The sequence below is a fragment of the Corvus brachyrhynchos genome, unplaced genomic scaffold (genome assembly GCF_000691975.1).
Source record: "Corvus brachyrhynchos isolate BGI_N302 unplaced genomic scaffold, ASM69197v1 scaffold85, whole genome shotgun sequence".
Classification (NCBI taxonomy): Eukaryota; Metazoa; Chordata; class Aves; order Passeriformes; family Corvidae; genus Corvus; species Corvus brachyrhynchos.
The window spans coordinates 906,434-918,694 of record NW_008238634.1 but is presented as its reverse complement, the minus strand read 5'-3'; the positions used below and the strand labels follow the sequence as shown (position 1 = coordinate 918,694).

Sequence of the window (12,261 nt, the reverse complement as noted above, 5' to 3'; positions counted from 1 at the left end):
GGAGGAATTGGGATTTCTGGAAAATCTCTGGGATTGGCACATGGGACGCTATGGAAGGGATGTTGGCCGTGGGTGGGGGGTGTCCTGTGGTCTGTGAGCTCCTGGAGGGGGTTCCTGCTGGATTTCCATCCCAAAGTGTCCGAGCTGGTAATGGTGAGCATGGAATTGTGGGATCGTGGAATGGTTTGGGTGGGAATGGACCTTAAAACTCATCCCAATCCATGGGCGGGGACAGCTCCCACTATCCCAGGGGGATCCAAGCCCCCGTGTCTTTTTTTTTCATTCCCAGGGATCCAGGGGCAGCCCCAGCTGCTCTGGCAATTCCAGCCCAGCCCCTCCCCACCCTCCCAGCCAGCAATTCCTTCCCAACATCCCAGCCCAAGCTCCCCTTTCCCACTGGGAAGCCATTCCCTGCCTCCTGGCCCTCCAGCCCTTGGCCCCAGTCCCTCTGCAGCTCTCCTGGAGCCCCTTTAGGCCCTGCAAGGGGCTCGCAGCTCTCCCATGGGAGATTTCCCTCCATTCCGGCTCTCCCAGATTTCCTGCTTTGGCTCCTTTTCCATGAGAAATTGCAGCCTCCTCTTCTATCAGCTTTTCCTAAAATTCCCCCAAAATTCCTGTGCTGCAACTTTTGTTATTCCCCTTCCAATAAAATTCCCATTTGGGAGCGATCACTGAGGTGTTTGTGCCAGGGCAGTGAGGGGTCATGGAATCCCCAAATCCTGGGATCACTGAGGTTGGAAAATCCTCCAGGATCAGCGAGTCCAAGCTGTGCCCGATCCCCACCTTGGCACTGAGGGACACATCCAGGGACACATCCAGGAATTCCTTGGACACCTCCAGGGATGGGCACTCCAAAGCTCCCTGAGCACTTCCAAGGCCTGAGCACCCTTTCCATGAGGAAATTCAACCTGAGCCTCCCCTGGCAGAGCTGGAGGCTGTTCCCTCTTTTCCTGTTATTCCCCGGGAGCAGATCCCAAATCCCACCTGGCTCCAACCTTTCAGGGAGTTGTGCAGAGCCACAAAGTCCTTCTGGATCCGCCTTTTCTCCCTTTCCCAGCTCCCTCAGCTTTTCCTGGTTCTCCACCCCATTCCCAGCTCCCTCAGGATTTGCCCTCCATCCCCTTCTGGCTCAACCTCCTGGAGATCATTGCTGGCATCTCCTCCATATCCAATTCCCATCCGTATCCCAGAAACACCTGCGCCGAAGGAAATATTCCCTCTTTGCTGCCTTCTACTCGGCTACGATGCTCCAGGGCGTGGACGGAGCCATCCAGTTCGAGGTATCCATCGGGAATTACGGGAACAAGTTCGACACCACCTGCCTGCCCCTGGCCTCCACCACCCAGTACAGCCGGGCTGTCTTTGATGGTGAGCGCGGCGTGGGTTCCATCCTTTGGGATGATCCAAACGCAGCTGCTGGGAGAGAATCCTGGAATTATGGAAGGGGTTGGGTTGGGAGGGATTCCCTGCCTCCTGGCCCTCCAGCCCTTGGCCCCAGTCCCTCTGCAGCTCTCCTGGAGCCCCTTTAGGCCCTGCAAGGGGCTCGCAGCTCTCCCTGGCTCCTTCCCTTCTCCAGGGCAACATTCCCAGCTCTCCCAGCCTGATCCAGAGCAGAGGGGCTCCAGAATGCTGGAATGCTTTGGGATGGAAGGGACCTTAAATCCCATCCCATTCCATCCCCATCCATGTCCAGGGACACCTCCCACTATCCCAGGTTGCTTGAAGCCCCATCCAACCTGGCCTTGGGCACTGCCAGGGATCATGGGGAATCCAGAGGTTGTGTCCAGGTGATCCTGCTTGGACCAGACAACTCCAGAAAGTTTTCCCACCTCAGCCACAGGGAATTGTCTGGGGAGGAGCAGGGAAGCCGGGATTTCTCTCAGCTCCATGAGGAGGTTTTTGGGAACACCTTTCCCTGGCCTTTCCCTGGCCTTTCCCTGGCCTTTCCCTGGCCTTTCCCTGGCCTTTCCCTGGCTCCCATCCTCATCCCGCCAGGAATGTTGAAGTGGTTTCTGGTCTCACTTCCAGAGCCGTGGAGTCAAATCCCATTGGTTCTTGGTGGGATCTCACGGATTTGGGAAACACCATTCCCATTTGGTTCCAAAGGACTTCCCAAGGCGAATTCCCATCCCGATGCCACTCTTCCCCCTTCATCCCTGCTCCCAAGGGGTGAATCCCATTATCCCAACATCCCGAGGTGACCCTGCACTGTCCCCAGGTTGTCACTATTATTACCTGCCCTGGGGGAACGTGAAGCCGGTGGTGGTGCTGTCCTCGTACTGGGAGGACATCAGCTCCCGCACGGACGCCCAGAACCTCCTGCTGCACGGGGCCGAGCGCTTGGTGAGTGACCGGCGACATCCTGGGGACACTGGGAGGGCACAGAGGGCACCTCCAGCCTGGAGAGCGACCGGCCACGCAGAGCCGTGAACCCACTGGATCAGGAGCTTCACGGAATTATGGGATCATGGAATGGTTTGAGGTGGGAAGGGGCCTTAAATCCCATCCCATTCCCATCCCGTTCCATGGGCAGGGACAGCTCCCACCATCCCAGGTGGATCCAAGCCCCAGTGTCCAGCCTGGCCTTGGACATTCCCAGGGATCCAGGGGCAGCCCCAGCTGCTCTGGCAATTCCAGCCCAGCCCCTCCCCACCCTCCCAGCCAGCAATTCCTTCCCAACATCCCAGCCCAAGCTCCCCTTTCCCACTGGGAAGCCATTCCCTGCCTCCTGGCCCTCCAGCCCTTGGCCCCAGTCCCTCTGCAGCTCTCCTGGAGCCCCTTTAGGCCCTGCAAGGGGCTCGCAGCTCTCCCTGGCTCCTTCCCTTCTCCAGGGCAACATTCCCAGCTCTCCCAGCCTGATCCAGAGCAGAGGGGCTCCGGAATCCTGGAATGGTTTGGCTTGGAGGAGACCTTAAATCCCATCCCATTCCATGTGCAGGGACACCTCCCACCATCCCAGCAGATCCCAGATTGCTCCAAGCCCCAGTGTCCAACCTGGCCTTGGACACTTCCAGGGATCCAGGGCCAGTCCTTCAGCTCCTTCAGCTCTGAAGCAACTTCTGGGATTTCCTGTTGGATTTCCCTGTTGGTTCCCCTGGAGCTCCAAACATTGGGATGCAGATCCCTGGTGGGACTCCGAGTGGAATCTCTGATCCAACTTCTTCCCCAACCCCTTGCTGGGAATGTCCTGGAAAGGAGTAGGATTCCGGGGATTCCGCAGCTCCTGATCCCCACCTTTCCTGCAGGAAGCAAACCTGGAGAAGGTCCAGGTGGCCCTGAAATCCAACCGCTCCCCGATGGAGCTGGAGGCCCTGGGATCCCAACTGCTTGATGATGTCATCGCTGATTGCAGGTACTTCAGGAATTCGGGATGGGAGACCTTTCCTGATGTTTCTTCTTGATCTTGGAAGGGACCACAGCTTCTGCCCCTCTTCTCCCTACTTTTCCCCCCTTTTCTTCCCCTTTTCCCCCCTTTTCCCATTTCCCCTCCTTTTTCCCCCTCCTTTTTCCCCCTCCTTTTTCCCCCCTCTTCCCTTTTTTCCTTTTTTGTTCGTTCCCCTCCTTTTTTCTTCTTTTCTATTTTCTGATTCCTCCCTTTTCCCCTTTCTCCCTCTTTTCCCCCCTTTTCCTCCCTCTTTCTGCCTTTTTATCTTCTTCATTTTCTCCCCCTTTCCCTTTTTTTTATTTTTCCCCTTTTCCCAATTTTTTCCTTTTCCCTCTTTTTTCTCCTTTTATTCCCTTTCCCCCTTTCCCCCTTTTTTGTCTCTTCTCTCCTTTCCCCCCCCTTTTTTCCTTTTTTCTGTTTTTTTCTCCTTTCCCCTTTCCCCCCTTTCCTCCTTTCTTTCCCTTTTCCCTTGTTTTCCTTTTTCCCCCTTTCCCCCTTTTTTTCTTTTTTCCCCTTTCCTCCTCCCTTTCCCTCCTTTTACCCTTTCTCCCTTTCCCTCTTTTCCCACCTTTTCCCTCCTCTTTCCCCCTCACTCCAAATCCTCGTCCCTGGAATTGTCCAAGGCCAGGCTGGACAGGGCTTGGAGCAATCTGGGATAGTGGGAGGTGTCCTTGTGTGGAACTGGGTGGGATTTAAGATCCCTTCCCACCCAAACCATTCCATGATTCCATGTTCTCCCAATTTACCCACAATGAAAATGGGATTTATAGATCCCAATCCCAAATCCTGAGGTGGGAATGTTGCCTCCTCAACAATCTCCTTCCAAACCTCTCCATGGCCTAAAAATAAATTTATCTTTGTGTCCATCTATTTTTTCCGGAGGAAATCCTGATTTGCGGCTCGGGAGCCGGGAGCAGGAAGTTCATTTATAGCAGCGGATCCATAAATCCTTGAATTTTACAGGAAAACCTCCCAGTTTGGCACCTGATCCATTTTTCCAGGAGCTTGGATCAATGGATATTAAAATGTGGGTGTGGCTCGTTCCCATCCTGATTCCAGGGGGAATTCCGGCTGTGGTTTGAAGCTCTTTTGGTCTTCCTGTTCCCAAATGTCTTTGGTGGCTCCTCAGTTCCTTGGAAACTCACTGGAAGTATGGAAAAACCCTTTCAAAAAGGCAGGAAAATCCCACAAGACACTGGATGAGCTGTTGGGGGTGGATTTGGGATGGATTAATGACCATTAATGACCATTAATGATGATTAGTGACCATTAATGATGATCAGCGACCATCAATGATGATCGGTGACCATTAATGACCATTAATGACGTTTAATGACCATTAATGACCATTAATGATGATTGGTGATCATTAATGACCTTTAATGACTATTAATGACCATCAATGATGATTAGTGACCATTAATGATCACTAATGACCATTAATGATAATTAATGACCCTTAATGATGGTTAATGACCTTCAAGGTCCATCCCAATCCAACCCAATCCCTGATTTCCTCCCATCCCTGCAGCCTGAAGCTTCCTGACGTCCTGGGGAAGGCGTCCAGCACCCACCTGGATCAGAACCTGTTCCGCTTCCGGAGCACCCACCTGGAGCAGATCCTGAAGGTTGCCCTGAGGCTCAAGCACGAGAATTCCAGCCTTTCCCAGATCCTGGATCAGGCGGAGGATTGGCTGTGCCGGCTCCGGGCCATGGCGGAGGAGGTAACTCTTCCCGGTTTTCCCATCGTGGTTTTGGTGGGAAGCAGGGGTGGTGCTCCATCCTGGCTCCCAAATCCATGACTTCCCCCAGGTTTGGTTCCGATGGTTGAGGCTGGTCTTGCTCATGGATGAGTTGGGGCCAACTCATGGATTGGGAGCAGCCCTGGAGAAAGACTTGGAATGTTGGTGGGTGGGAAGCTCCACATGTCCCAGGCTGATCCCACAGCAGGAAAAGGGGGAATTCTGCCCCTCTGCTCTGGATCAGGCTGGGAGAGCTGGGAATGCTGCCCTGGAGAAGGGAAGGAGCCAGGGAGAGCTGCGAGCCCCTTGCCGGGCCTAAAGGGGCTCCAGGAGAGCTGCAGAGGGACTGGGGCCAAGGGCTGGAGGGCCAGGAGGCAGGGAATGGCTTCCCAGTGGGAAAGGGGAGCTTGGGCTGGGATGTTGGGAAGGAATTGCTGGCTGGGAGGGTGGGGAGGGGCTGGGCTGGAATTGCCAGAGCAGCTGGGGCTGCCCCTGGATCCCTGGGAATGTCCAAGGCCAGGCTGGGATGAACTTGGATCCACCTGGGATGGTGGGAAGTGTCCCTGCCCATGGAACGGGATGGGATTTAAGATCCCTCCCACCCCAAACCATTCCAGGATCCCATGATCCCATTCCAGGCTGTCCTTCCTAGTGGGACCCTGTGGATTTGTGTTTTCCAGCCCCAGAACAGCCTCCCGGACATCGTCATCTGGATGCTCCAGGGGGACAAACGCGTGGCCTTCGCCCGCGTCCCAGCCCACCAGGTGCTGTATTCCCGGAACATCTCCAACTGCTGCGGCCGGAACTGCGGGAAGCTGCAGACCATCTTCCTCAAGGTACCTTTGGAAGAGTGTCCAGGTAGAATCTTGATTTTTTCCAAGCAGTTTTTCCACTAAAAATAATAAAAAAGATGGAAAATCCAGCAAGGGTGCCTCAAATCCCAACACAACGCTCAGCCCCGGTTTCATGGAATCATGGAAAGGTTTGGGTTGGGAGAGATCGTAAATCCCAACAATTCCACCCCATCCATGGGCAGCTTCTGCTATCCCAGGTGGATCCAAGTCCATCCAACCTGGCCTTGGGCACTTTCAGGGATCCAGGAGCCATCCATGGGCAGCTTCTGCTATCCCAGGTGGATCCAAGTCCATCCAACCTGGCCTTGGGCACTTTCAGGGATCCAGGAGCAGCCACAGCTTCTCTGGGAAATCCAGCCTGTTGAAATTGCAGGAAAAATTCCTGGCTGTGCTTCTGGTGGGGTCCAGCTCCTCTTCCACGGATCTGCAGCAGATTCCCTGGATATCTCCCTCTATCCTGCAATTCCAGGGCAGGGAATATTTATCCAAGATTGTGCTTTTTTTAGGAAAATCCATTTTATTTTTAATGTTTTTTATATTTTTCAAATTCCCAACCCTCTGCCGCTCCAGGAAATTTCAGCTGCTGCCTCCTCTCCCAGGCACTTCCCAAGCTTCTCCCATCTCCAAGGATATTTCATGTCTGGAAAATACCGGGAGCAGAAAATCAGCACAGAAAAAGCTCCAAAAAAAAAAAAAAAAAGGGAAATGAAATAAAATAAATGGAATAAAATCCCAATTCCCAAACCCAGCCAGCACCAAAAATGAACTCAAATCTCTCCATCGGGATTTTTCCTTATCTGTGATTTTGGGATGGAAACCCAGCAGCTCTCAGAGTAGGAAAAAGTGGCTGGGAGGGAGGGAAAAGGGCAGTGAGGAAAAAAATTCCTGGAGATTATTCCCATTTTTCCTGAGTGTGTGAGTTGGGTTTGGAGTCTGGACCCTGGAGAGTGTCCCTGACCCTGACCTTGTCCTTGTCCCTGCCCCTGACCTTGTCCCTGTCCTTGTCCTTGTCCCTGGCCATGTCCATGTCCCTCTCCATGTCCCTCTCCATGTCCCTCTCCATGTCCTTTTCCATGTCCCTGAGCTTGTCCCTGACCTTGTCCAGGTCCATGTCCTTGTCCCTGCCCCTGACCTAGTCCCTGTCCTTGTCCTTGTCCGTGTTCTTTTCCCTGTTCCTGGACCTTGTCCCTGTCCTTGTTCCTGTCCTTGTCCAGGTCCTTGTTCCTGTCCATGTCCTTGTCTCTGACCTTCTCCATGTCCCTGTCCTTTTCCATGTCCTTGTCCCTGAGTTTATCCTCGTCCTTGTCCATGTCTTTTTCCCTGTTCCTGGACCGTGTCCCTGTCCTTGTTCCTGTCCTTGTCCAGGTCCTTGTTCCTGTCCTTGTCCAGGTCCTTGTTCCTGTCCTTGTCCAGGTCCTTGTTCCTGTCCTTGTCCAGGTCCTTGTTCCTGTCCTTGTCCAGGTCCTTGTTCCTGTCCTTGTCCAGGTCCTTGTTCCTGTCCTTGTCCAGGTCCTTGTTCCTGTCCTTGTCCAGGTCCTTGTTCCTGTCCTTGTCCAGGTCCTTGTTCCTGTCCTTGTCCAGGTCCTTGTTCCTGTCCTTGTCCAGGTCCTTGTTCCTGTCCTTGTCCAGGTCCTTGTTCCTGTCCTTGTCCAGGTCCTTGTTCCTGTCCTTGTCCAGGTCCTTGTTCCTGTCCTTGTCCAGGTCCTTGTTCCTGTCCTTGTCCAGGTCCTTGTTCCTGTCCTTGTCCAGGTCCTTGTTCCGGTCCATGTCCTTGTCCTTTTCCATGTCCCTGTCCTTGGCCCTGTCCTTGGCCCTGACCTTGTCCCTGTCCATGTCCTAGTCCTTGTCCCTGAACTTGTCCCTGGCCTTGTCCGTGTCCTTGTTCCTCTCCATGTCCTTTTCCATGTCCTTTTCCATGTCCCTGTCCTTATCCCTGTCCCTGAGCTTGTCCGTGTCCTTGTCTCTGACCTTGTCCCTGGCCTTGTCCGTGTCCTTGTTCCTCTCCATGTCCTTGTCCTTGTCCCTGAGTTTATCCTCGTCCTTGTCCATGTCTTTTTCCCTGTTCCTGACCTTGTCCCTGTCCCTGACATTATCCCTAAGCTTGTCCCTGTCCTTATCCCTATGTCCACGGCCCTGTCCTTTTCCTTGTCCCTGCCCCTGTCCTTGTCTCTGTCCTTGTCTCTGACCTTGTCCCTGACCTTGTCCCTGTCCTTGTCCCTGTCCTTTTCCATGTCCTTGTCCCTGTCCCTGAGCTTGTCCATGTCCTTGTCCCTGTCCCTGTCCCTGAGCTTGTCCCTGATCTTGTCCTTGTTCTTGTCCTTGTCCCTGTCCTTGCCCATGTCCCTCATCTTGTCCCTGACCCTATCCCTGATCCTGTCCATCACCCTGGAATTTTGAAGCTCCTCAAGGTCAGCTGGGATCTTGATGGTGCCATTGGGATGATCCTGAAGGTCTTTCCCAACCTCAATTCCATGATCCCAAAGCGCTCCACCTGCTGTCAACATTGTCCCAACTGCTCCATGTCCCGCCTTCCCCATCCAGGGATCCTTCATTCCGGCTCTTCCAGCCTCCCATCCTGAGAATTCCCATTAATCCCCTCCTGGGGACCTTTTCCTTGGCAGTACCCGCAGGAGGATGGAATGGGACCACGGATCCCAGCGCAGATCCGGGTGCGCCTCTGGTTCGGATTGGCTGTGGATGAGAAGGAATTCAACCAATTTGCCGAGGGAAAACTCTCCGTCTTCGCCGAAACCGTGAGCATTCCCAAAGAATCCCCATCCTGGCGGGAAAATGGGGTGGGCTGGACCTAAAATCTCATCATTCCCTAAAACCGTGGGGAGGAGGATCACCAGCTCAGCCTGGAATGCTGAGGGGAAAGTTGGGAATGAGCCGTGAAGTTGTGTTATCCCTCACAGTGGGAAAATCAGGATGCCATGGAATGGGTTGGGCTTTTCCCGGGAGGTCTGTCCCTCTGCAGGGATTATTCATGGAATTCTGGTATTCCAACCCTAAATCCATCTTTTTTTTTTGGCTCTCCCAGTATGAGAACCAAACCAAACTGGCGCTGGTGGGGAACTGGGGCACCACCGGCCTGACCTATCCCAAATATTCCGATGTCACCGGCCGGATCAAGCTGCCCAAGGACAGCTTCCGGCCTTCTGCGGGATGGACCTGGGCCGGGGACTGGTTCATCTGCCCGGAAAAGACGTGAGTGGGGCTTTTCTGCTGGGAATGGGTGTCCTGGGGATCCCAAAATCCACTGGAATAATCTGGGATGCCCCTGGGGTTCCTCATCTGTGCCCAAGGATGTGATTCCCCCTCATCCAAATCTTGGGATGCTCCAAAACTGAGGAGCTTTGGGGTGGGATTTTCATCCTGGTTTGGGTTTTTCCTGAGGGAAAACTTTGCTTGGAGGGGTGGGAGAAATTTGGGAGCTCTGAGGATGGCAAAAGAGGAAGGTAGGATGAGGAATCCCAAATTTTGGGTATTCCCGGGATTCAGGTTGTTGCACGACGTGGACGCCGGACACCTGAGCTTTGTGGAGGAGGTGTTTGAGAACCAAGTCCGGCTTCCCGGAGGGCAGTGGATCCACATGACCGATTCCTACACGGATGTGGTGAGGGAAAACTGGGAATTCTGGGAGCCAGGCTGGAATCCCAGGGGAAATTTAAGGAGTGGGTGAAACTTCCCTGTGTCCCACAGAATGGGGAGAAGGTCCTGCCCAAGGATGAGATTGAGTGTCCTCCAGGCTGGAAGTGGGAAGACGTGGAATGGGATACGGATCTCAACAGGGCTGTGGATGAGAAAGGTACCAGGGAGGGAATTTTGGGATCCTGGATTCCGGAATTTTGGGATCCTGGATTCGGAGGGAATTTTGGGATCCTGGATTCCGGAATTTTAGGATCCTGGATTCAGGAATTTTGGGATCCTGGTTTCTTCCACGGTCTGTGGATGAGAACATTCCCAGGCTGTGGGATCTGGATCAGGAGATGGGGTTAGTTCCTGGAGGATCCTTTTCCCTTGGCTCAGCCTGGAGCTGTGGGACGGGAATTCCCAAAGGCCGTGCTGGGATAATCTGGGAAGATCCTGGTGGGAAAGAAATGGAAAACACTGGGCTGGAGAGCTCCAGGATGATCCCAGAGTCTGGAATGGCTGGAGGGAGGCAGGGAAGAGTCCCCAAGGTGGGATTTGGACACCACGGATCCATCTCTGGGCATTCCAGAGGGATGGGTGGTGCCATAAGGACGGAAATCCAACCAAGAAATGTTGTTGGGATTCGGCCACACCTTCACTGTTGGAAATTCCTGGTGGGAGCCAATAGAGGGGGGGGGCTCTTCTCCCACCTCCACCAGGTATTCCCTCCTTCCCAAGGCTGGGAATACGGGATCACGATCCCGCCGGAGCGCAAGCCCAAGGCCTGGGTGCCAGCGGAGAAGATGTTCCACACCCACCGGCGCCGGCGCTGGGTGCGGCTCCGCCGGCGCGACCTGGAGCACATGGAAGCCATGAGAAAGGTGGGAAAAGGTGACACCGGATCGGGATGTGGCTCTGTCCCTCCGGATGGGTGCCGGGTTTTGGCAGGATTTGCTTTTCCTTGGAAGCTGGGGGCGGGGGGGGGTTTGTCGCGGTTTCCCATGAAAAATTCCACATTCCCAGGGGTGGAGGATATTCCAGGGGGATTGACTGGGCTGCGGGGTGGGATGGGGACATCCAGGAATGTTCTGGAGTGTGGGAAATGGGAATGGGCCGATGGCCCCAGCCTGTCCATATCCCGCTTGCCTCTAGATGGTGCCATTGGACCGGGAATGCTGGGAATCCTCCTCCCCCACCTCCGCTGCTTCCCAAGGCCACTTGTCTCCCTTCCCAGCAATTTTTCGGGATAATTGTGGCCACGTGGAGCCCCTGGCACTCTGTTTTCAAAGGGGTGTGGGTGTCACCAGGAGCTGGGGAGGAAAATCCTTCCCGGGCTTGTGGTGGATGATCCAGGGAGAAATTCCAGAGGTGGCAGAGCCATGAGAGGGATCGGGATGATGGCAAAGGGAAAAGCGGGATGGGAAGTGGAGCTGCTGGAGCTCCACAGGCCTGGGCAGGATCTGACCCCAGCCTTGCTCAGCCCCAGCTCAGAGATCCCATTCCAAGTGGGATTCATCCCAGGGATTGGTGAAGGGCTGAACTGCCAGTGGTGGATCCAGCAGGGTTAATGGTTGGATTGGGAGACTCCAGTCCCTGGATCCCTAGGAATGTCCAAGGCCAGGTTGGACACTGGGGCTTGGATCCACCTGGGATAGTGGGAGGTGTCCCTGCCTGTGGATGGATTGGGAATGGGATGGGATTTAAGGTCCCCTCCATCCCAAAGCATTCCAGCATTCTGGAGCCCCTCTGCTCTGGATCAGGCTGGGAGAGCTGGGAATGTTGCCCTGGAGAAGGGAAGGAGCCAGGGAGAGCTGCAATGGCGGGCGGGGGGGGTGGGGAGGGGCGGGGCTGGAATGGCCAGAGCAGCTGGGGCTGCCCCTGGATCCCTGGGAATGCCCAAGGCCAGGCTGGACACTGGGGCTTGGATCCACCTGGGATGGTGGGAGGTGTCCCTGACCATGGAATGGGATGATCCTTAAGATCCCTCCCATCCCAAACCATTCCATAATTCCATGATGATCTCCAGGGCCTTTCCCAACCTAAACCCACTGACCTTTTGGTCTTTCCCAACCTAAATATTCCTATAATTCTCTCAATGATTCCATGACTCCATTCCATGAGTCCAACCTGAGCAAAACACAGGGAAAAAACCCGGGATGGGACAGCATTCCGAAAAACCTAAATCCAGCTTTTGGGTGGATCCTGGAAAACGTGATCCCTGTGATCCCTGTCCGGCAGCACAAGCAGGAGGAGCTGGATGGGGATGGTTGGGAATACGCTTCCCTCTTCGGCTGGCGCTTCCACCTCCAGCAGCGCCGCTCCGACTCCTTCCGCCGGCGCCGCTGGAGACGCCGGATGGAGCCTCTGGAACGCACCGGCCCCGCCGCCGTCTTCGCCTTGGAAGGGGCTCTGGTAGGGAACAGCTTCCCCCATTCCCAAATTTCCGCCTGGGAATATTATCGGCAGCTCATTTTAAGCTTCCCGCCATCCCTGTTTGTTCCCTGCTGTCCTGACTTCGTCCACGCTCTGGATTTCCCAATCTGCTGCTTTTCCAATGATTCCATGAGAGCCAAAGCAGCACAAAGCTCCCATTCTGTGTTTTCATGGAATTTTTCCCCCTCCTGTTTGGATTTTTTCCCCTCTTTCC

General features: G+C 54.5%; 1 protein-coding gene across 1 annotated transcript in view; it reads left to right on the top strand.

Moving 5' to 3' along the window:
* Positions 1 to 12,261, top strand: part of DYSF (dysferlin) — a 74,526-nt gene that overhangs the window by 15,392 nt on the left and 46,873 nt on the right. Inside the window, exons 21-31 of the mRNA XM_017737380.1 lie at positions 1,112 to 1,368; positions 2,219 to 2,343; positions 3,246 to 3,352; positions 4,917 to 5,109; positions 5,808 to 5,963; positions 8,603 to 8,734; positions 9,022 to 9,188; positions 9,483 to 9,597; positions 9,684 to 9,789; positions 10,353 to 10,495; positions 11,853 to 12,026. Coding sequence (XP_017592869.1) covers positions 1,112 to 1,368; positions 2,219 to 2,343; positions 3,246 to 3,352; positions 4,917 to 5,109; positions 5,808 to 5,963; positions 8,603 to 8,734; positions 9,022 to 9,188; positions 9,483 to 9,597; positions 9,684 to 9,789; positions 10,353 to 10,495; positions 11,853 to 12,026 — 1,675 coding nt within the window. The remainder of the gene's footprint in view (positions 1 to 1,111; positions 1,369 to 2,218; positions 2,344 to 3,245; positions 3,353 to 4,916; positions 5,110 to 5,807; positions 5,964 to 8,602; positions 8,735 to 9,021; positions 9,189 to 9,482; positions 9,598 to 9,683; positions 9,790 to 10,352; positions 10,496 to 11,852; positions 12,027 to 12,261) is intronic.